At 46.3% G+C, this 21,794-nt stretch overlaps 1 protein-coding gene across 1 annotated transcript; it reads left to right on the top strand.

The window, feature by feature from the left end:
- Positions 1–202: 202 nt before the first annotated feature.
- Positions 203–18,751, top strand: LOC142024872 (L-amino-acid oxidase-like). The gene is made up of 7 exons (XM_075017172.1): positions 203–215; positions 8,170–8,393; positions 10,658–10,764; positions 12,331–12,532; positions 13,844–13,897; positions 16,184–16,317; positions 17,938–18,751. Exons 1-7 carry the CDS (start codon positions 203–205, stop codon positions 18,749–18,751), a joined length of 1,548 nt encoding a protein of 515 aa, XP_074873273.1.
- The last annotated feature ends 3,043 nt before the right edge of the window (positions 18,752–21,794 follow it).

Genomic DNA, 21,794 nt, shown 5'->3' on the forward strand with positions numbered 1-21,794 from the left:
TGAAAGCTCATCACCTAATAAACTATTTTTAGTCTTTAAAGTGCTACTGGACTGCTTTTTTGTTTTTCTACTGCAGAAGGTTATACAACGGAAGCTACAGCTATTCGGGCATATTTGCAGAATTAACAAAGAATGAAAAAACCAAGACCTTGGAATTTGGCATCATGTATGGTTCATATAGGAGAGCCAGACCCCACAGAGAATGGATAGATGGTGTAGTAGATTAATGCAGAGCTAGTCTACAGAAACTAAGCCACTCTGCACTGGACAGGGAAAGATGGAAGGAAATAGTGAAGGAGGCATCAGACACCAATGGGCATTGAGCCCATGGTTGATGATGATGATGATGATGATGGATAAAAAAGTGAGAATACCTAAAGTGGAAAATGGCTTATTGCAATGAGAGGGCCATTTGCAATCTTTATTCAGACCCGTTCTAATGCCGTCAAATTTGCATATGGATTCCAGCTCAGCAATTTCACATTGCATCCTGTTTTTGAAGGTCTGGAGGGTTTTTTTGGTTCCTTTTAGGTTTTGCTTGAGGATGGCAATTTTCAGGTCCGTACCTTTGTGTCTAGGGAGGTTAAACTGCCCATAATATCCTCCAGTTGGGTTTCATATGTTAGCATCCTTCTGATTTGTGTCCATGTATTCTGTTGCATAGCGATAATCTCTTTTGTCCAAAGAACATGGCAGAAGGGCATTGCTGGCATGTGGTGCCCTAGAACACATTAGTAAACATGCAGGTGAACGAGCTTTTGAGGGTTAGTCTGATGTGGTTACGTCCTGTGATGTTGTCACAAGGGTTGATGTGTGGACAGATTTGACAACAGGGCCTGTGGCAGGGATTAGTTCTGGGTTAGTTTTTTTTTTGTTGTGGGGTGTGCGAGAGCTACTCACCCACACATCCTTTGATGCTGAGTTCAATGTGCCCAGAATGTGCTGACTCGAGTCATAACCCAGGCTCACCACCTCACAGAAAGAAGCTCTTTGATCTGCAAGTTTTATTCAGCTCAGCTAGCTGTTGGCTGGAGGCCATTTATCCACCAAGCTTAGGTGGATGTATAAAAAGACCAGGCTCCTTTGGTGTCTTGAGCTTTCTCTTGAAACATGGGCAAGTTATGTGAGTGAAACTTCTTTTAAAACTTTTGCAGAAGGATGGGAAGCGGTTGTCCTTTTGGGCATATCTTACTTTACCCCACTGGTATTCAATTAACTTTCTTGTTTCACATCTTTTGCTGTCTCTTATTGTGGTTTCTCTCTTTTTGTCTTTTCTTCCATTCTCTCTTTGTCATTTTTCTCCCATTATCTTCTTCTTATTTTGCTCCTCCGTGGTGATCTTGGTCTTTTGTACCCATACCCCCTGAACATACTCTCTTTTGTGTTGGCTTTGGAAGCTAAGCTGGGTGGGGCCTGGTTAGTATTTGCATGGGAGACTGCTGGGAACACTGGGTGTTGTAGGCTTTGTTTCAGAGGAGGAGAGCTAAGCAGATAGAGCATTACCCTTATAAAGCCAGGGCTGTGAGTTCAGCCCTTGTGGGGGCTTGTCTAGGGCAGGTTAGACTTAAAAAAAGAGAAGACTGTTAGTGATGGTTTCTGTTGTGAGTGCAGTGGACTGGGCTAGATGACCTCTTTAAGTGCCTTCCAGCTCTATGAGACATGTATATCTCCATGCTAATTAACAACAACTTTTGGACGCCCCCCCCACCACAATTACATTCATTGCATCAATTACATTCATACTCTACTCAGTGCTGATTACACCTCAGTTGGAGTCTTGTGTCCAGTTCTGGGCACCACATTTCAAGAAAGACGTGGAGAAATTGGAGAAGGTTCAGAGAACACCAATAAGAACAATGAAAGGTCCAGAGAACATGAGTGATGAGGGAAGACTGAAAGAACTGGGCTTGTTTAGTTTCAAAAAGAGAAGACTTAGAGGGGACATGATAGAGGTTTTCAAGTGTCTCAAAGAGGGTTCCAAGGAGGAGGGAGAAAACTTGTTCTTCTTGGCCTCTGAGGATAGAACAAGAAGCAATGGGCTTAAACTGCAGCGAGGGAGGTTTAGATTAGACTTTACAAAAAAATTCCTAACTGTCAGGGTGGTCAAACACCAGAATAAATTGCCTGGGGAGGTTGTGGAATCTCCATCACTGGAGATTTTAAGAGCGGGTTAAATAGACACCTATCGGGGACAGTCTAGATGGTGCTTGGTCCTGCTGAGAGGGAAGGGGGTTGGACTTGATGACCTCTTGAAATCCCTCCCAGTTCTAGTGTTCTATGGTTTTATGATTCTATACTTCGTTGTGGGACATTGGTGTCTCAGCTTTGCTTTCTCCAAGGTTTTTACACAGACAATACGCTGAGGATTACTTTTTTGTTTCAGCAGGCACAGGGTGGCAGTTATTTTAAATTTAATTTTGACCCTTATAGAGGAGCAAGTTATGAATCTGAATGTGGAAATCTAAATTGATTTTCTAGCTGATGCAGGCAGGATTATTTAGCAGAAAATTGATTTGTGGTCCCAGAATTTTTTTCTGTAATGTTTTTATTTATTTAAAAGGTCTTTTTTAATGAAGACTGAATGCTGAATTGTTGAGGGATTTTCTTACTAGTTTTAAATACACAATATTTTGTGAGAAATTATTTTTAGGGTGTGATGGAGTGGGGGATACATGTGTGTACGTGAGGGGTTCACAGAGGGTGTGGGGCTCCTGCTGAGGGTAATCGAGGTGACCAGGTGACACCTCTGGACTTCAGACAAACGAGGAGGTAGAGCCAGAGGGGTTTGAATTGGAACCAGGAGTTAGGAAGCAGTTAATCTAAGCTGGGAGAGAGAGAAACAAAGGAGGGGGTAAGTCCCTGGCTCAGGGGGCCCCTCAGAGCCTCCTTTCCCTGACATGGATTGGACTGACTGTCCCTGCCTGCTGCACTGACTCTCCTGTAAGATGCTGTGTCCTGTCGGCTAATAAACCCGCTGTGCTCCTGCTGAGTGAGTGTCGCTCCTGCCTGCGGATGGGGTGCAGAGCTTGGAGACCCCTGAGCCCCATCACATAGGGTTAGCTTAATTGTTTTTTTTTATCAACAAAACAATATACTTCCATGAGTATTTATTTCTGCGGGAACAGCGGAAAACAGTCCATTACCCCTTCTTAGTTCCCAGCCCCAAAAGAAAACCGCACCAACAAGGAAAATGCAATTTGCTGCCAAGTTATAGTTCACTTTTTTCTTCATTGGAAAAATGTTTACCTTGCAAAGCCTTTGCTGGTGTCACTGGGCAGAGCCAATCCATCAGCTGACTTCTGTTACTCTTTAGTTCAAGGTACCTGGCTGGGTATCATGAAGCTTGGGATGGGTTAATGTCTGACCCACACTTGCAGTGAGACTGCTTGTGTAGACCCAGTCGGAAGAGTGAGAATGAGAGACCTGGGCTGTGTCTACACTTGCATTCCTCTTTCGAAAGAGGCATGCAAAGGAGGGAAATCGAAAATGCAGATGGGGTGCATTTCAAACGAAGAAAAGCAGAATAGAAGCGGCTCTTTTGAAAGTGAACCCTGTCTTCGAAAGCACCTTTTCCCCCTTTTTTAGGGGGTTCACTTTCAAAAGAGCCACGTCTCGACTGCTTTTCTTCTTGCCAAAGAAGGTCTTTCGAAAGAGGAATATGCAAATGAGGCACCCGATACGTAAATGTGCACCTCGTTTGCGTTTTGATGTCCCTCATTTGCATGCCTCTTTGGAAGAGGAATGCAAGTGTAGACATAGCCTTGGTATCGGCTTACAGAGGAAAGGGAGAACATAGAATAGAAGAATCATAGAACCCTAGGGCTGGAAGAGACCTCAGGAGGTCATCAAGTCCAGATCCCTGCCCAAAGTAGGACGAATCCCAGCTAAATCACCCCAGCCAGGGCTTTGTCAAGAGAGGACTTAAAAACCTCTGGGGATGGAGATTCCACCACCTCCCGAGGTAACATATTCCAGGGCTTCACCACCCTCCTGGGGAAATAGTTTTTCCTAATATCCAACCCACTCCTCTCCCTCTGTAACATGAGAACCTTGAAGAGAAAGTGGAGAACAAAAGCCTATCCAGGAGACTTGTAAATTTGATCTCTCTCCCAAGCATCACTGGTAATGAGTGATGCCGATTAACATAAGGTAATTACTCTCTACCATTCACAGGAGGTTTGCTATATCCTTCAAAGACAGGAACTGTTTGGCTAGATAAGTGGTTTCCGATCTTTTCACCCCCAATCGCCCCTCCGAACTGTTCGCAGACCCCCGTCAAAGCCACTTCCCCCCACGACGTACACTCCACTCAATGACAACGTGAACCACCCCAGGGATTTTCAGGCAGCAATGAACCACATGATGGGAAGAGATTGAATTTTAAAAGGCTAATGGATTGGAACTTTGCAATTTACTTAGAATTCATTTTCTGTGATCGTTTTTTATTGATTTGTTTTTCATGGACCCCCTGCAATATCCTTGCTGACCCCCAGAGGTCAACAGACCCCAGGGTTGGGAACCAGTGGGTTGCATTGTTAACCTCTAACTAGATATCATCACCATCAACATCAACAACCATGGGGTCAGCGCCCAATGGTGTCTGATGCCTCTCTCACTAGTTCCTTCCACCTTTCCCTGTCCAGTGAGGAGTGGCTTAGTTTCTATAGACTAGCTCCGCACCAAAGTACTATATCAACAACCCATTCTCTGGGGAACTGTCTCTCCTATTTGAACCGTCCTTTATGCCGAATACCGGGGTCTTACTTTCATTCTGCAGACAGGCCTGAATAGCTGTAACTTCCCTTGTATAACCTTCTGCAATAGTGACCGAGAGATAGGTGTGCTAGTCTGTATTCTACCAAAACAAAAGAGAGGTCAAGTAGCACTTTAAAGACTAACAAAATACTACATCAGGTGATGAGCTTTCGTGGGACAGACCCGCTTCTTCAGATCATAGCCTTACCAGAACAGACTCAATATATAAAGCACAGAGGTCCAAAAATAATCAAGGTCGGCAAATCACAAAAATTGTTACCGAGGTTGGCAAATCAGAAGAGCAGAGTTAGATAAAACAAAGCGCGTAAAAGAGTCCTTATAATGGGCCAGGTAGTTGCTCTCCCGATTCAAACCACATGTTAATGTGCTGAATTTGAATACAAATGAGAGTTCTGAACATTCTGTCTATGAACGATGTTAAAGTTCCTTTTCGGTAAAACGCAGACTTTTCGATCATCAACAGAATGGCCCGCTCCATTAAAGTGCTGGCTGACAGGTTTGTGAGTAATATTTTGTTAGTCTTTAAAGTGCTACTTGACTGCCTTGTTTTCTTCTGCAGTAGGTTCTACTTCGGCTGTATCTTCCTATATAATTCCTCTTTGGTGACCTTCGGCATCCCTCCACTTCTCAGGATCTTTCTATCACAACTCCTCCTGAATGCCAATATCCTTCTCTTTGAATCTTTCGTTATCAGCCGTGTCCCACATCCATACACCATGCTGCTGAATACACATTTTCAAGACCATCAGCTTCATTCCTGAGCTAATCACTTTGCTTTTCTAGATCTTATCCATTGCCTTCAGAGTCGCTCTTGCTTTCGCTGTTCTAGTTGCTGTTTCCTTCGTACAGTCTAGATCAAACGTCGTGTTGCTCCACAGATATGTGAACTTCTACAAGTTCTCCAGTTCAATCCACCTACACTGATCTTCCTTCCTTCCTAATTAGATAGTATGGCTCTAAAGGTTGAATGTGGGTCATTTACCCCTTTTCCAGTCAGAATGAATCATAGAATCATAGAACGCTAGGACTGGAACGGACCTTGAGAGGTCATTGAGTTCAGCCCCTGCCCTCACGGCAGGACCAAGTACTGCTTAGACCATCCCTGATAGACATTTGTCTAACCTGTTCTTAAATATCTCCAGCGATGGAGAGTCCACAACCTCCCCAGGCAATTTAGTCCAGTGTTTGACCACTCTGACAACTAGGAACTTTTTCCTAATGTCCAACCCAAACCTCCCTTGTTGCAGTTTAAGCCCAGTTTAAGCTGCCTTGCTTCTGGTTGTATCCTCAGAGGCCAAGAAGAACAAGTTTTCTCCTTCCTCCTTACGACACCCATTTAGGTATCTGAAAACCTCTATCTTGTCCCCCGCTCAATGCACTTGTTTGGGAAGAGAACTGGGGTGACAAGTGGACAAATACGCTGTGTCAGGAAAATGCAAAGCCTGATGGGGCAGCCTGACGGGCTGGGGAAATTGCAGGGTGAGCAGACAGCTGAGAAGCCTGAAAATACCCAGTCGGGGAGGAGGAAGACACAGGTCTCCATGAGAGACGTCTGGGGAGGTGTCACCCTCAGGGGAAACTCCTGTGTGGTTCCCCTGGGCTGTGACACACATTGTTTGCTGTCTTTGTTCCTGAGTTTCTCTTGGAAATAGGGTGACCACATTGCCCCATTGCAAATACGAGACACCGGCCTCCAGGGATTGGTGGGGGGCCTGCGGTCCCATGTCAGGGCTTCCCACTGATGGGGGCTGCTACCTCACAGGGAGACCCCCCAGGATGGGGTGCCACAGACTCCTGTTCAGGGGGAGGGGAGGATGGAGGATCTGCAACCTCCTGGGTTGGGGGGAGCCAAGGACAGGGATTCTGCAGCATTCGGGGAATACGGAAGCCACCCTGCAGTGGGGGTCCCTGGCAGCTGGAGCTGCTCTGTTGGGAAATGTGTCAGCTGCCCTACAGAGGAGTTTCTCTGCATCAGGAGCTGCCTCCCTGAGGTGCAGGATGCTGGGGAATGAGTCAGCCGCCCTGTGGAAGGTCTCCCTAGCCCTGGGAGCTGCCTCCACTAGGCATGGGGCATCAGGAACCGAGGCAGTGCCATGAAGAAGCTCACCAGAAGTGGGGGCTGGCGCAGTGGGGTGCTGGGGAAAGGGGCAGTTGCCCCACAGAGGGGGTCCTGGCAGCGTAGGGTGCCAGGGAACAGGAGCCCCACAAAATACGGGACAATTGGCCTCTTTGCTTTAAAAAGGTGGGACACCTGTGCTGGAGCAGGTCCAGTGGAGGGCAATGAAAATGATTAAGGGGCTGGAGCACAGGGTCTGTGAGGAGAGGCTGAGGAATCTGGGCTGGTTTAGTTTACAGAAGAGAAGACTGAGGGGTGATTTGATAGCAGCCTTCAGCTTCCTGCAGGGAGCTCTAAAGAGGATGGGGAGAGGCTGTTCTCAGTGGTGTCAGATGTCAGAACAAGAAGCAATGGTCAGAAGTTACAGAGGTAGAGGAGTAGGCTGCCTATAAGGAAAAACTCCTTCCCCAGGCGGGTGGTGAAGCACTGGAATGTGTTGCCTAGAGAGGTGGTGGATTCTCCATCCCTCAAGGTTTTTAAGTCCTGGCTTGACAAGGTCCTGGCTGGGATGACTTAGTTGGGGCTGATCATGCTTGAAGCAGGGGGCTGGACTGGATGACCTCCTCAGCTCCCTTCTAGACCTAGGATTCCATGATTCTGACTTAAATAAGGGATTGTCCTGGGAAAAACAGGGACAGGTGGTCACCTCGCCTGCAGTTCTCACACGTCCACTGGAAGTGCGGAACAGTACAGTAGTCCCTTGAGTTACGCGAGGGTTCTATTCCCATGCACGTGCGCATAACTCGAATTTGGGGCGTGGGGCAAGGCCTTTTTCCTAGCCAGAATGCACATTCTGCAGCTGGGGAAGCAGCAGGAGTACCTGGAGCTCCTTTTGAAAGGTAAGTGCTGGGGTGGAGGGTGAACTCCACATGTAAGGTTCTAGCCTCATGTTGGTGATGTTAGTGATGGCTGGATCGCAGGGCAGCAAATGTTCCGGGCAGGGGGTTTGATTTATCATGCCTAGTACAGACATGATAAATCAAACACCGATTGCTCTCCTGTCAACTCCAATACTCCACCAGAATGAGATGTGCAAGGGCAGTGGACAGGAGAGCCTCCCCTGTCTACCCAGCAGAGCAAAGACACCATGGTAAGCAGATAGAAGTGTGTTGACTTCAGCTACACTACTCACATAGCTGAGGTTGCATGACTTAGGTCAATGTATCCCCATCCCAAACCAACCCCATAACGAAGACCTGCCCTCAGCTGGATGTGCTCAGAGGAGGGGATGCCTTCACCATCAGTATCATCTGTTTTCTTTTTACATTTGCTTCTAGTACTTCTTCAGCTCATCCTCCTCACGGCATTCCCAGGCTTGGACAGCCAGCCTGAGAAACTAAAGAAGTGGAAAGACTGTTTCAATGACCCTGACTATGAAGAATTGGTGACTATTGCCAGAAATGGACTGGGAAGAAAGTGTCACTCCAAGAAGGTGGTGATCATTGGGGCAGGAATCAGTGGACTCACAGCAGCCAAAATGTTGAGGGATGCGGGTTGCCAGGTAATTCTTTCAACTGAGAAAGGCCAGAGCACCAATGTTGCTTCAAAATAGTCTTATTGTGTCTTTTTCATAGTGGTAACAATGGAGAAGAATCAATGAAGGTGAAGTTAAGTAAGCTGGGTGAATTGAGAAAAGAAGAAAGAAAGATTACATAATATTATTCCTTTGCAGACAAAAGCTCAATTGACTTAAACTTGTGGTTGTTAGAGTAATGGTCACATACCCATTAAAAAGTGGTTACGATAAAGCTTCCAATCGCTTTAGAATCCTAGGGTTGGAAGAGACCTCAGGAGGTCATGGAGTCCAACCCCCTGCTAAAGCAAGACCAATTGCAACTAAATCATCTCAGCCAGGACTTTGTCAGGTCGGGACTTAAACACCTCTAGGGACGGAGATTCCACCACCTCTCTAGGTAATCCATTCTGGTACTTCACTGCCCTCTTGGTAAAATAATTTTTCCTAATATCCACCCCAGGCCTTCCCCACTGCAACTTGAGACCATTGCTCCTTGTTCTGCCATCTGTCACTGCTGAGAACAGCCTCTCTCCATCCTCTTTGGAACCCCTCTTCAAGTAGTTGAAGGCTGCTGTCCAACCCCCCTTCACTTTTCTCTTCTGTAGAATAAACAAGCCCAAATTCCTCAGCCTCTCCTCTTATCGTTTGTTACCCTCCGCTGGGCTCTGTCAAGTACTTCCACGTCCTTTTTGTGATGGGGGCCCCAGAAGTGCCGAATAAAGGGAAATAACCACCTCCTGAGATCTTTTGACGGTGCTCCAACTAATGCAATATTTTATTTTACAAAAATGGTGATTAATTGAGGAAATGTTCCAAGACTCAAACAGTTCCCCCTAACCCCTCACTGTTCACATATTTCTCTCTGTGTGAAAATTAATATGAGTCATGTCATAATAACTCTTTTTTTGTTTCCATTTCATAAGAAGGAGGGAGAAAAGTTGTTCTTCTTCACCTCTGAGGACAGAACAAGAGGCAATGGACTTAACCTGCATCAAGGGAGGTTTAGGCTGGACATTAGGAAAAAGTTCCTAACTGTCAGGGTGGTCAAACACTGGAATAAATTGCCCGGGGAGGCTGTGGAATCTCCATCGCTGGAGATATTTAAGACCAGGTTAGATAGATGTCTATCAGGGATGGTTTAGACAGTACTTGGTCATGCCATGAGGGCAGGGGGCTGGACTCAATGGCCTCTCAAGGTCCCTTCCAGTCCTAGTGTTCTATGATTCTATGATTGCTTTTCTTTTTTCATGGAGGGATCTACTCTATTGGGTTTTCCCTAGGCCTCAGAAAAGAATGAAATCCACTCGCCCCTTTTACCACCTACACATCCACTACTTTCCCGATAGGGCCACATTGTCCAGTACACTCCCCGTTAGCCACATGTGGCAAACAGGGCATCAGGGAGTGGTGAAAGGGTATGGATGCATTGAAGAAGGTCCGGCGGAGGGCAACCAAAATGATGAAGGGGCTGGATTACATGACTGACGAGGAGAGGCTGAGGGATTTGGATTTATTTAGTTTGAAAAAGAGAAGAGTGAGGGGCGATTTGATAGCAGCCTTCAGCTTCCGGGAGTTGATGGTGGAATCTCCATCCCCACAGGTTTTTAAGTCCTGGCTTGACAAGGTCCTGGCTGGGATGATTTAGTTGGAGTTGATCCTGCTTTGGGCAGGGGGCTGGACCAGATGACCTCCTGAGGTCCCTTCCAGCCCTAGGATTCTGTGATTCTATGCTGACCCTGAGCCATCTCCAAAACTCCCCCTCTGATCATACCCTGCTGGGTAGCTGGTCACGTTCCTCTGGGTTGGGGGTAGAACGGGGTCTCCGTCCCTCCTGGTAGCTCCTCCTCAGTGATGTCTAGCTGTAGGCCCAGCGATCCAGGCCAGTGTGCAGCTTCTCGAAGGGCTGGGTCAGCCTGGGAGCTCAGGATCAGAGTATGGCTCCTTTGGCGTCTGGGCTTCAGCTGAGCTTCTGGCTGGGGCTTTTATATAGGTAGCCCTGCCCCCAGCCTTCCGATCAGGTGAGGGGGGCAGGGCTTCTTCATCCCACCAGGGTTCAGGGAGCAGTTCTTCCCCCGCTTGGGCAGTGAACAGCCACCACTCTTCTATACGAGTGGATTGATGTTCTTTCCTCCCTCCGATGACCATTTGCTATGGGGAGGACACGGGCTAAATCAAACTTTACCAAACAGGAAAGAATTATGCGGGCGAGGGATTGAAAAAGGACAAACCCCCACATTCCACGTTCGTAGGTTCTGATTCTGGAAGCCAGCGGCCACCTGGGAGGGCGCATCGCCACCTATCGAGAACGCGATTGGTACGTCGACCTGGGACCCATGCGTTTGCCGAAGGATCACAGGTAGCATTCAGTACAGCCCAGCTAGCTCAGTTGGTAGAGCATGAGACTGTTAATCTCAGGGTCGTGGCTCCAAGCCCCACATTGGGTGGCTCATTTTAGGGAGGTTGTGGAATCTCCATTGCTGGAGATATTTAAGCACAGGTTAGATAGACATCTATCAGGGATGGTTTAGATAGTGCTTGGTCCTGCCATTGGGGCACGGGGCTGGACTCGATGGCCTCTCAAGGTCCCTTCCAGTCCTAGTGTTCTATGATTCTATGATCTTCCTCACCACCGACTTTGTTCAGAATAGTGGAAATCCTGTTTGGAAGATTTTGTTGATAAATTCAAGGGGGGGGGAAGATTTGTCGGAGTGCAAGGTACTTCCCCCTGTGGATTACACGCCCTGAGTTGAATCATTCGTGCATCTGCAAGGAGAGAGATTGGAGAGGTTACTGGGCTTTTTTGCACAAAAGGTCTGTGCGTGGTGGGGCAGAAGCAGAGAATGGAGGAACGACTCTCTTCTGTACCAGCCAGGCCAGGTAAACCGCCATGCAGGGTCCGGGGTTTAAGGATGTCCCAAATTAACTTCCCTTGAAGCAGAAGAGGTTAGAGTCACATTTCAACTCCTACGGCATGCAGTGGCTACTAAGGAAGTGTAGACATGTTTCATTTCAAACCCACTATCCAAAATGAACCATTTTGGTTTGGGAACATCTAGACTAGTGGTTCCCAACCTTTCACAAGTATGGATGCCCATTCAGCCCCCAAATGGTTCTCAGACCCCTGGTCACCACCCCCAAAACATCTGTGGACCCCCATCAAAGCCAATTCTAGCAGCTAGGAAAAAGAAAGCCATGACACAGATTGTCAGACAGCAGTTCATAATGCTATTGGAAGACGCTGAATTTAAAAACAATTGTGACTTTGCAATTTATTCAAAACTTATTTTCTACAATCATTTTTATTTTTTTTCATGGATTCCCTGCAAGACCCTCATGGGCCAGGTATGGAGCCCTCATTTCAGATACATATCTGAGCATTTTGTGCTGTGAAGAATTTGCCAGCACGTGTCTTGTAGCAAGTGAGAGTCTAATTTCAGAATGGCATTATACTTGATCATGTATTATCTTTAACATCAATGAACTATTCCAGGCATGAACTGAATTGGGAGAGAGGGTCAAAACTTCTCCAGGCAAAAGTATTTTTCATTGAAAAGTGGCATTTTTCAGTTTATACCAATGCTTTTCATGAAATATTTACCTTAATTGTCATCGGAAACTTAAATAATTATTGAAATGGTTCTCAATGTCATTCATCTGCTGAAATCTTGGACGAGCGGTAATTTTTTCCACTTTTTTTCAATTAAAAGGCTGTTAAATTGAAATAACATCAATATTTCAAAAGTTTTCACAACTGAAAAAGGTTCAGAGCACTAGCTGCATGATTGCATGAAGCTGAAATATGCCTTTGGGGTCAAGCAACCCCCCAGCTCATTTTTGTGAGAGGCTCATATACAACACTCTAACATGCATTCTCATTTTTGACCTTTTTCTTTTTTTCCTCTTATTTCCTTTTTCCCTCCAGGATTGTACGTGAATTTATTAGACAATTCAGACTTCAAATGAACACATTCTATAACACTGACGACAATGCCTGGTATTTGGTTAACAACGTCAGGGCAAGACATAAAGATGTGGAACAAAACCCTGATATCTTGAAGTACCCAGTGCATCGCACAGAGAAGGGGAAATCTGCCATTCAGCTTTATGAGCAGACGCTGGATATGGTATGTGTTCTGTGGAATGGACAAGAGAGAATTCTAGGGCTAGAAGGGACCTCCAGAGATTATTAAGTCCAGCCCCGTGCCCAAAGCAGGACCAACCCCAATTGACTCATCCCAGCCAGGGCTTTCTCAAGCTGGGACTTAAAAACATCTAGAAATGGTGATTCCTCCACCTTTCTGGGTGGGTTCACCACTCTCCTGGTGACATAGTTTTCCCAAATATCCAACCTAGACCTCCCCCACTTTAACTTGAGAATAACGCTCCTTGTTCTGCCATCTGTGACTACTGAGAACAGCCCCTCTCCACCCTCTTTAGAGCCCCACTCACAGAATTACAGAATCCTAAGGCTGGAAGGGACCTCAGGAGGTCATCTAGTCCAGCCCCCTGCTTCAAGCAGGATCAACCCCCACTAAGTCATCCCAGCCAGGACCTTGTCCAGCCGGGACTTAAAAACCTCAAGGGATGGAGAATCCACCATCAACTCCCGGAAGCTGAAGGCTGCTATCAAATCGCCCCTCACTCTTCTCTTTTTCGAACTAAATAAATCCAAATCCCTCAGCCTCTCCTCGTCAGTCACGTAATCCAGCCCCTTAATCATTTTGGTTGCCCTCTGCTGGATCTTCTTCAATGCATCCATACCCTTTCTATACTGGGGCGCCCAGAACTGTATGCAATGCTCCAGATGTGACCTCACCGGTGCCAAATAAAGGGGAGTAAACACTTCTCTAGATATGCTGGAAATGCTCCTCCTAATGCACCCCAATATGCCATTAGCCTTCTTGGCTACAAGGGCACAATGTTAACTCATATCCAACCTCTTATTCACTGTAATCCCCAGGTCCTTTTCTACTTAGCCAGTGGGCCCCCAGCCTGTAACAACACTTGGGATTCTTCCACCCCTAGTACAGGACTATCCACTTGTCCTTGTTGAACCTCATCAGATTTCTTTTGGCCCAATCCTCCAATTTGTCTGGGTCACTCTGGACCCTGTCCCTACCTTCCATCGTGTTTACCACTCTCCCTAGCTTAGGGAATAGTACAAATAAGTCATTGTATGAAATTTTAGTTCATACTGACTTCATTAGTGTTTTTATGTAGCCTGTTGTAAAGTTAGACAAATATCTACATGAATTGATGCACCCACTGGAAGAAGTCTACGTACCGCCCAAGGGAATGCATACCTCTTGTTGAAAACCAATGCATTAGGGCTCTGTCTGTACGTTTGTAATCACTTATAGGATGGGGTAGGGACGGGGAACCTTCTAAGGCAGAATCATGATCATGAAACAATTGTTTTCTTGGTTGCTACCCAGGTGACAACAAACTGCAGCGCTGTGAAAGAGAAATATGACTCCTTTTCCACCAAGGTAACTCAAGTTGGCATTCCCGTGCCTTTGAATGCAAATGTGTTGGGATTCCTAAACTTCTGCTTGGTCCTGGCTAGGAGATAATGCATCAGAATCCTCCTGCAGATCCTGGCTGGGCAGTTGTCATCCATTCACCTCACAGGTCTTCACAGGGCATGGCCTATTCTCCCACAAGGGCCTCTTGTAGAAGACAGGAGGAGGCAGAGCTGTTAATCCACATCTTTGTGCCTCTCCAACCCATAACACCTATCTGCAGAAAGTCAGCGAGCTCTGTACTACAAAAACAGGACTCTTCCACTCCTGCATAATGGATTTAGCATCTCTTTTTCTCCGATCCTAGCTGACATTCAGTTCTGTGTCCTCATCCACAGTTATTAGTTGAGATAAAGTTCTCTGTGTCCCTCCCGCTGTTACTTTTACCTTATAGGAGGTTCTGTTTGGACCATGGTTCTCTAATCCAAGGCAATGCAACTGTGACTTGGGGGCTATGGATGAAATCCTGCACTCATTAAAGTCCATGACAAAGCTCTGATTGACCTTATGAAGATCAGGATTTCATCCTGAGACTTGGTATCAGAGGGGTAGTGGTGTTAGTCTGTAGCTTCACAAAACCAAATCAAGCCAAGCCAAACCAAAACAAATTAAATAAAAAAAAACTAGCAGCCCTGCAGCACCTTAAAGACTAAAAATTTTCTTTATTAGTTCATGAGCTTTCGTGGGTAAGAACCACCTCATTGGATATTAGAGCAAAAATGAGACAAGAGGGTCAATATACAGCAGGACATACCATAATAGACTCCCAGGTAACAAATCTTGTTACAAAAGGATTTTAACACCAGATTCCGAAAGGAAGACATCTGAATTGGAATTCGTTTGCAGGGTTGACACATTTAACCTGGGGCTTAACAGAGATCTCAATTATCTTACGCATGACAAGGGCAATTTCCCCACCTTCGAGATCCACAGCAATGGCACCATCACACTTAATTTACTCTTAATCCTGAGAAGTCAGCAAGGTGTGATGTCTTCTCTTGCATCTGTTGGCAGCTGTGGGACAGAAGTGCCAGATCGTTGCAAAGTCTAGGTCATCCAGCTGGGCCCACAGCATCCACTGGATTAGCTTGAACATCCGCAGGGAAAAACTAAGACCTTGAAAATCACCTTCAGTAGCATACGGCCAGTTACACTTGGTGGCAGAGCGCTGGAAGAAGCTGGGGGCTTCACATACCTGGGAAACATCATCAATAAAGAATGGACCACTGATGTTGATGTGACAGCGAGGATTGGGAAGGCAAGAACAGCTTTTCTTCTCCTGAAAAACATCTGGAATTTTTAGCGGATCAGAACTCAGACTTAGATTATTCAGCTCTAATGTCAAATCAGTCCTACAGTATAGAGCAGAAACTTGGAGAACAAGAAAGAGGACTGTCCAAAAAAATCCAGACATTTATCAATAACGGCCTCTGTAAAATCCCCTGGATCTGCTGGCCATACACCCTCCATGACCAAGACCTGTGGCCACTGACTCACCAACTTCCTGCTGAAGAGGAAACCCAGATGAGAAGATGGCAGTGGATTGTACGTGCCCTCAGACAACCAACCACCAATGTCACAAGACAAGCCCGAAGTTGGAACCCACAAGGAAAAAGGAAAAGAGAGCACCCGAGAAACACCTGGTGCAGAAACCTAAAGGCAAACACTAAAGAGACAAATACACCTGGTCGGAAATGGAAACGATTACCCAAGACAGGGGATGCTGGCCAATGTTCGTCAATGGCCTATGCTCCAAGCAGTAGGAGTGGAGGAGGTTTACTCCTCCTCCTCCTCTTTTTAATCCTCGATCTATTAATGATAGGTGACTTTCCCCTCTTCTTTCCCTTTTCTTTCTGTTTCTACTGTTTTTTAGCTGCCTTCTTCTTTCTTCCTACCCCCACCCCCACCAGCGATATATTTACCTTGTTTCCCCATTTTTATCCCAGAATCTGTTGAAGTGGGTCTTACCCCCAAAAGCTCATGACCTGATAAATAAAATTATTATACTGAGACTTGAAAGGGATGAGGGATTCTCTCTTGATAGAGAGCATCAGCCTTACTTCAATGAATGGTTAGTGAGAAGTAGACAAATCACACAAGAGGGGTGTGGAAGTGTTGGGACACCTGCCCTCCCGTCATTCCTACTGATTAATTTCTGTGCTCATCTGCAAGGAAATATCTCTTTGGCTGTCTTTTCTCAATGGGGACAAAGGGTACATGCACCTTCCACCCTTTCACCTCTTCCCCACCCAGGAGTATTTGATTAAAGTTGGAAATTTAAGCAGAGGAGCCATCGACATGATTGGTGACTTGCTGAACGAAGATGGTAGATTCCATATGTCATTTCTTCACTCGATCCTAGCCTACCTGGCCTTCACCAACAAGAGGTGAGGAAAAATGAATCTTGGTTACATTGCATGAGAGTTGGAAGACTATGCCCCTCTCATAGGATCTGTCTAACCATCCGTTTTTCAACACATCTTGCCACTTCATCCCAGCTCATCCACCTCATATCCCTTCTATCAGTGCAGCTGGTGGCTTTCTGGCCTGAGTAGTAACTGAAGGCATGCTTTCCATTACGTTGCTGCTCGAGACATGAAAGACAGGGTGTCCTTCTCACAGGAGCTGTTTCTACACTTGCACTCCTCTCCTGAAAGAGGTATGCAAAGGAAGGACATTGAAAATGCAAACAAGGCACTGATTTACATAGCTGGTGCCTTATTTGCATATTGTCCTTTTGAAAGACCGTTTTTCGAAAGAAAGACTGAAAGCAGCGTAGACAGGGCTTTTTGGAAGATGGGGTTTACTTTTGAAAGAGCCCTGTCTACATGGCTTTCTGTCTTTCGAACAGGTATGCAAGTGAGGTGCCAGATATGTAAATCAGTGCCTCATTTGCATTTTTGCTTTCCTTCATTTGCATGCCTCTTTCGAAAGAGGAATGCAAGTGTAAACACAGCTAGTATGAGCTGGATGTAACTGAAAGAATCTTCGAACTGGATGGGTTCCAATGAAATTCAATACTTAACTCCAGAGTTTAGGTGCTATGGGCATACTGAAGCAGAGCTTCATTGTATCTCAGGAATCCTGCATTAAACAGAGCATTGCCAGCAGATCTAGGGAGATGATTATTCCCCCTTATTTGATACAGGTGAGATCAGATCTGGAATTCTGCCTCCAGTTCTGAGGCTCTCCCCCCCACATTGCAAAAAGGATGTGGATACGTTGGAGAAAGTGCAGTGGAGGGCAACAAAAATGATGAGGGAGCTGGAGCATGTGACTTATGAGGAGCGGTTGAGGGATTAAGTTTATTTAGTCTGCAGAAGAGAAGAGTGTGGGGCATCTCTTCTCTTCTGCAGACTAAATTGCACTAGACCAGACTAGATTCTGGAGAGGATGTTTTCAGTGTTGACAGACAGCAGAACAAGGAGCAACGGTCTGAAGTTGCAGTGGGACAGGTCTGGTTTGGATATTGGAGAAAACTATTTCGCCGTGATGGTGGTGAAGCATTGCAACAGATTACCTCGAAAAGTGGTGGAATCGCCATCCCTAGACGTTTTTAAGTCCTGGCTTGACAATGCCCTGACTTGGATGATTTGGTTGGGGTTGGCCCTACTTTCAGCAGGGGATTGGACTTGTTGACCTCCTGAGGTCTGTTCCAACCTTATGATTCTATGGTCAAATGACCCCAAATTAGGATCACTAATTCTACCCACAATCCCATAAACCACATCCCATTCCAGGGCAACGTGAATAAGCCGGAGGACAGTAGAGAATTTAGAAGAGTGACTCTTTAACCAGAAAACTGGTCCTCAACTTTACTGCAGCAGTCCTGGTATTCTGCTAGAAGTTGAAGCTGGACAATCAGGGTGGTGTGAGGAGCTTGTATCTTCAGCTATGCAGCTCCTTACGTCTCTCCTTGAACTTTTTCTCCTTGTAAATGTCATTCCAATAACTTGTCATAGGATGTTGTTCTTGTACCATAACCTCTTTTCCCTCTTTGCTTTCAGCTATGATGAGATCACCGGAGGATTTGATCGACTCTCTGATGCGTTTTACCAGCATATTCGTGGCAGTGTTCTGTTTCACTCTGCAGTAGTAAAGATACTGACCCAGGGTGACCAAGTGACAGTGTTTTACCAAAGGGCAAACACCTCGGTCCCCTTGTCCGTGACGGCTGACTATGTCCTTGTTGCAACCACAGCCAAAGCTGCTCGGCTCATTCGGTTTTCTCCACCTCTCTCCCGTCTCAAGACCCATGCCCTGCGCTCTATTCACTACGCACAGGACGTTAAGATTGCTTTGGCCTGTACTAAAAAGTTTTGGGAGAAGGATGGAATCCGTGGTGGCAGATCCATCACTGATCTTCCATCCAGATTCATCTACTACCCTAACCACAGTTTCTCCAGTGGAATAGGGGTGATCCTGGCCTCCTACACTTGGGGTGATGATGCTGAATTCTTCACTCCCCTGAGTGACGAAAAGTGCTTTGATGTGGTGACGGGGGACCTGGCAGAAATCCACCAGCTGCCCAAAGATTACATCCGGCACATCTGCAACAAGTATGTGATCAAAAAGTGGGGCCTGGACAGATACTCTATGGGCTCATACGTTTCATTCACTCCCTACCAATACGTCGACTACACCGAGGCTCTGTTTCGGAGTGAAGGGAAGATCCATTTCGCAGGAGAACTCACTGCCCAGCCTCATGCCTGGATCGATACGGCTATGAAATCTGCCTTGAGATCGGCAAGGAACATCCATGCCGCTATCAACGCTGCGTCCAGTCACCCGCAACGGGAGCTGAAGGAAAACGAGCTTTAATTGGTTGAGGAATTGTCAGAACGAGAGTGCTTGGTGAAGGCACAAACAGAGGTGGGGGAAGTACCCCAAAAGTTACCTGAGTACAAGTACAGCTGCTTGAGGGGTGTACTTAAGTACAAGTGATCGGTGTCCATCTGGAAAACAACTTGCATAAAAGTATACACATCTGTGTCATATCTTGTTTGTACTTAAGTATCCAGATAAGCAGCTGCACTTTTACTTAGGTAACTTTTGCAGTACTTTTTCTACCTCAGGGCACAAATGTACCAGGTATGAAAAATTTACACTGCTAATTGCCAAGCATCACACGACTATTACTCGAGGTTCTGCCCTGAAGGGATGGCGTATACACCACTGGCACCCACATTAAAGAGTTACTCACTCGGCTATGGAACCTCTGTCACTCCACGGAACTCTCAGAGGTTGAAGACAAGGCTGAGCTCAGTCCCTATCCAGTCCTCTCATGCCCATGTGCTCTAAGAAAATGAAAAACGGGCACAGGCTGATGTTGTGCATGAACAATGCCGTGGGACACATAACCTCAGCCATGCAGAAGGCAACGCTGTACATAGTCTCCAGTACAATGGTGACCTTATAACCCAAGAGGCTGACAAAGGGGGTGCTGTAGTCATCGTGAATAGCTCATTTTACAAACGGGCAACCCATCAACACCACTACAGGCCTCTTTCCTCTGATCCCAATGAGGAATACCAAAAGAGACTACACCACCTACTCAAGAAAGGCTCTGCTTCAGTTCAGGACCAAACCGTCACAGACATACCCTGTGAGCTCCAACCAGGAGTATTCTGTCTGCTACCCAAGCTACACAAACCTGGAAACCCTGGATGTCCTATCATTTCAGGTATTGGCATGGAGACAATCCTGCTGTGTTGACTCTGTCTTCAAACCCTATGCTACCAGCCCTGCTAGGGGTCTCTGAGATGCCACTGACCTCCTGAGGAAACTACTGAACATTTGCAATCTTCCTGAAAACCTCGTCCTCACCACCATGGATGTAGAAGCTCTTCACACCAATATTCCACATGAGGATGGACAACAAGCCATCAGAAACGCCATCCCCAATGACGCCCCAGGACAGCTGGTGGCTATCCTCATGATCATCACCAATAAACTTGGGCTCAGCGCCCGTTCGTGTCTGATGCCTCTCTCACTATTTCCTTCCATCTTTTCCTGTCTAGTGTGGAGTGGCTTAATTTCTGTAGACTAGCTCCGCACCAATCTACTACATCATCTCCCCATTCTCTGTGGGGTCTGCCTCTCCTATTCCAACCATCCATTATGCCCAGATTTTTCATTCATCATTCATTCTGCATATATTCCCGGATAGCTGTAATCTCCACTGTATAACTTTCTGGCAATAGGTTCTTTATCCAGGCTTGGGACTGGCATGGAACACCTAGAGACTTTCTGGCAGAGTTCCTTAAAATATGTCAGGGTACTCATTTTGTTTTGCTTTGATTTGTCTTCATTCAGTATCTTTTCTTTGAAAAAATAAACCCACACGCTTTAGATAAAAATAGGCATTTTCTTTTAGTTTCAAAGCACATTGAAAAACTATGTCAACAGCTCATTGCTGACCAGCTCTGGCCCTCATTGGCCGTTTCTACACAGGCCACTTTCTTTGAAAGTGGCTTGGCAATACATGGCCCAAAATATGCTAATGAGGCATGGATGCAAATTCCCCGTGCCTCATTAGCATAATGTCACGTGATTTGGAGTCCGGAAGACCATTCTTCTGTACTCCAAAATGCTGTTTAGAAGTGCGGCCCCTGGGGGGGGCAGTATTCCAGAAGGAAGTCCTTCTTCTGGAGACCCTTTCTTCCCAAAAATCCTTCCGGAAGACCCCCCAGGAGGCCGTGCTTCTAAATGGTGTTTTGGAGTCCAGAAGAACGGTCTTCCGGACTCCGTGTGACATTATGCTAATGAGGCAAGGGAATTGCATCCATGCCTCATTAGCATATTTTGGGCTGTGTATTACCATGCCACTTTCAAAGAAAGTGGCCTGTGTAGAAATGACCATTGTGTTTTTGTCCCAGTTCTACCAAACCAGCTTCAAAATCAATCAAAGCACTGCAATGCCCATTTAAGGCTAGAAGCACTTGTGAACCTGACTTTCTGGTGTTTGAAGCATTCAGAAGTCCAACTGAAGACACTGGAAAATAAGGGAGCTCAAAGTTTTTGAGCACCAGCCGCAAAGGAAAGATTTTCAAAAGTGACTAATAAAGTCAGCCTAAGTTGAGCCACGCTATATAATAACAAGAACAAGAATAATTTATTTATAGCGGTACCTAGACACCCCAACTAAAATTAGGGTCCCAGGGGAGCCGACAGCCTTTGCCAGTCCTTGAACATGATGGCCAGGGATGGAGGTAACAGGCTCCCCACTCCCAGAAGCCTCTGTTTATCAGAAGATGGGGATGAGCAACAGGGGATAGATTGTCTGATCCTTCAGATACCTGTAGTCTGGCAGCGAAGGTTACTTAAAGCTTCTCTTCTCTACACGACTGAGTTTTGTCGACAGAAGGGGGCCTCCTGTCAACATAACTCAGGGACCGCCGACACGCTTAAAGCATTCTGTCGACAAACTCTCCACAGAACTCTGCACTTTCCTCAACAGTATTGTGCCTCAGAAATTTGAGGCATAACAATCTCTGGACAGAGTAGTGTCAACAACAGTGCGGGGTAGACACTTCTGTCGACAGAGAGGGGCTTCTGGTTGCCGGGCAGCCCTCTTTGCGGAGCTGCCATTCTGTTTTCTGGCACCAGAGGGCAGTGCAGCCTGGCGGTTCTCTGTCGACAGAGCAAGTTATGTGTAAAATGCAATCTGTTGACCGAGGTTCTGTCGGGATTACTCTGTCGACAGATGCTTCTAGTGTAAACAGAGCTGACCTCTCTAGCAGGGTCAGTTTAGTCCAAAGTTCCCTCCCTGGTGGGGAACCCAAACCCCAATAAATCACCAAAGTCCACGGCTCACAAGATGGCTCTCCTGAGATGGTCTCTGAGGTGGATCCTTCCTTCCCAG

This window comes from Carettochelys insculpta, chromosome 22 (assembly GCF_033958435.1).
Source record: "Carettochelys insculpta isolate YL-2023 chromosome 22, ASM3395843v1, whole genome shotgun sequence".
Taxonomy (NCBI): domain Eukaryota; kingdom Metazoa; phylum Chordata; order Testudines; family Carettochelyidae; genus Carettochelys; species Carettochelys insculpta.

Coding starts and splice junctions, on each gene's coding strand:
- LOC142024872 (XM_075017172.1), top strand. Junction 13,898..16,183: donor ATGACTCCTTTTCCACCAAG/GTAACTCAAGTT, acceptor TTCCCCACCCAG/GAGTATTTGATTAAAGTTGG. Junction 16,318..17,937: donor CTGGCCTTCACCAACAAGAG/GTGAGGAAAAAT, acceptor CTTTGCTTTCAG/CTATGATGAGATCACCGGAG.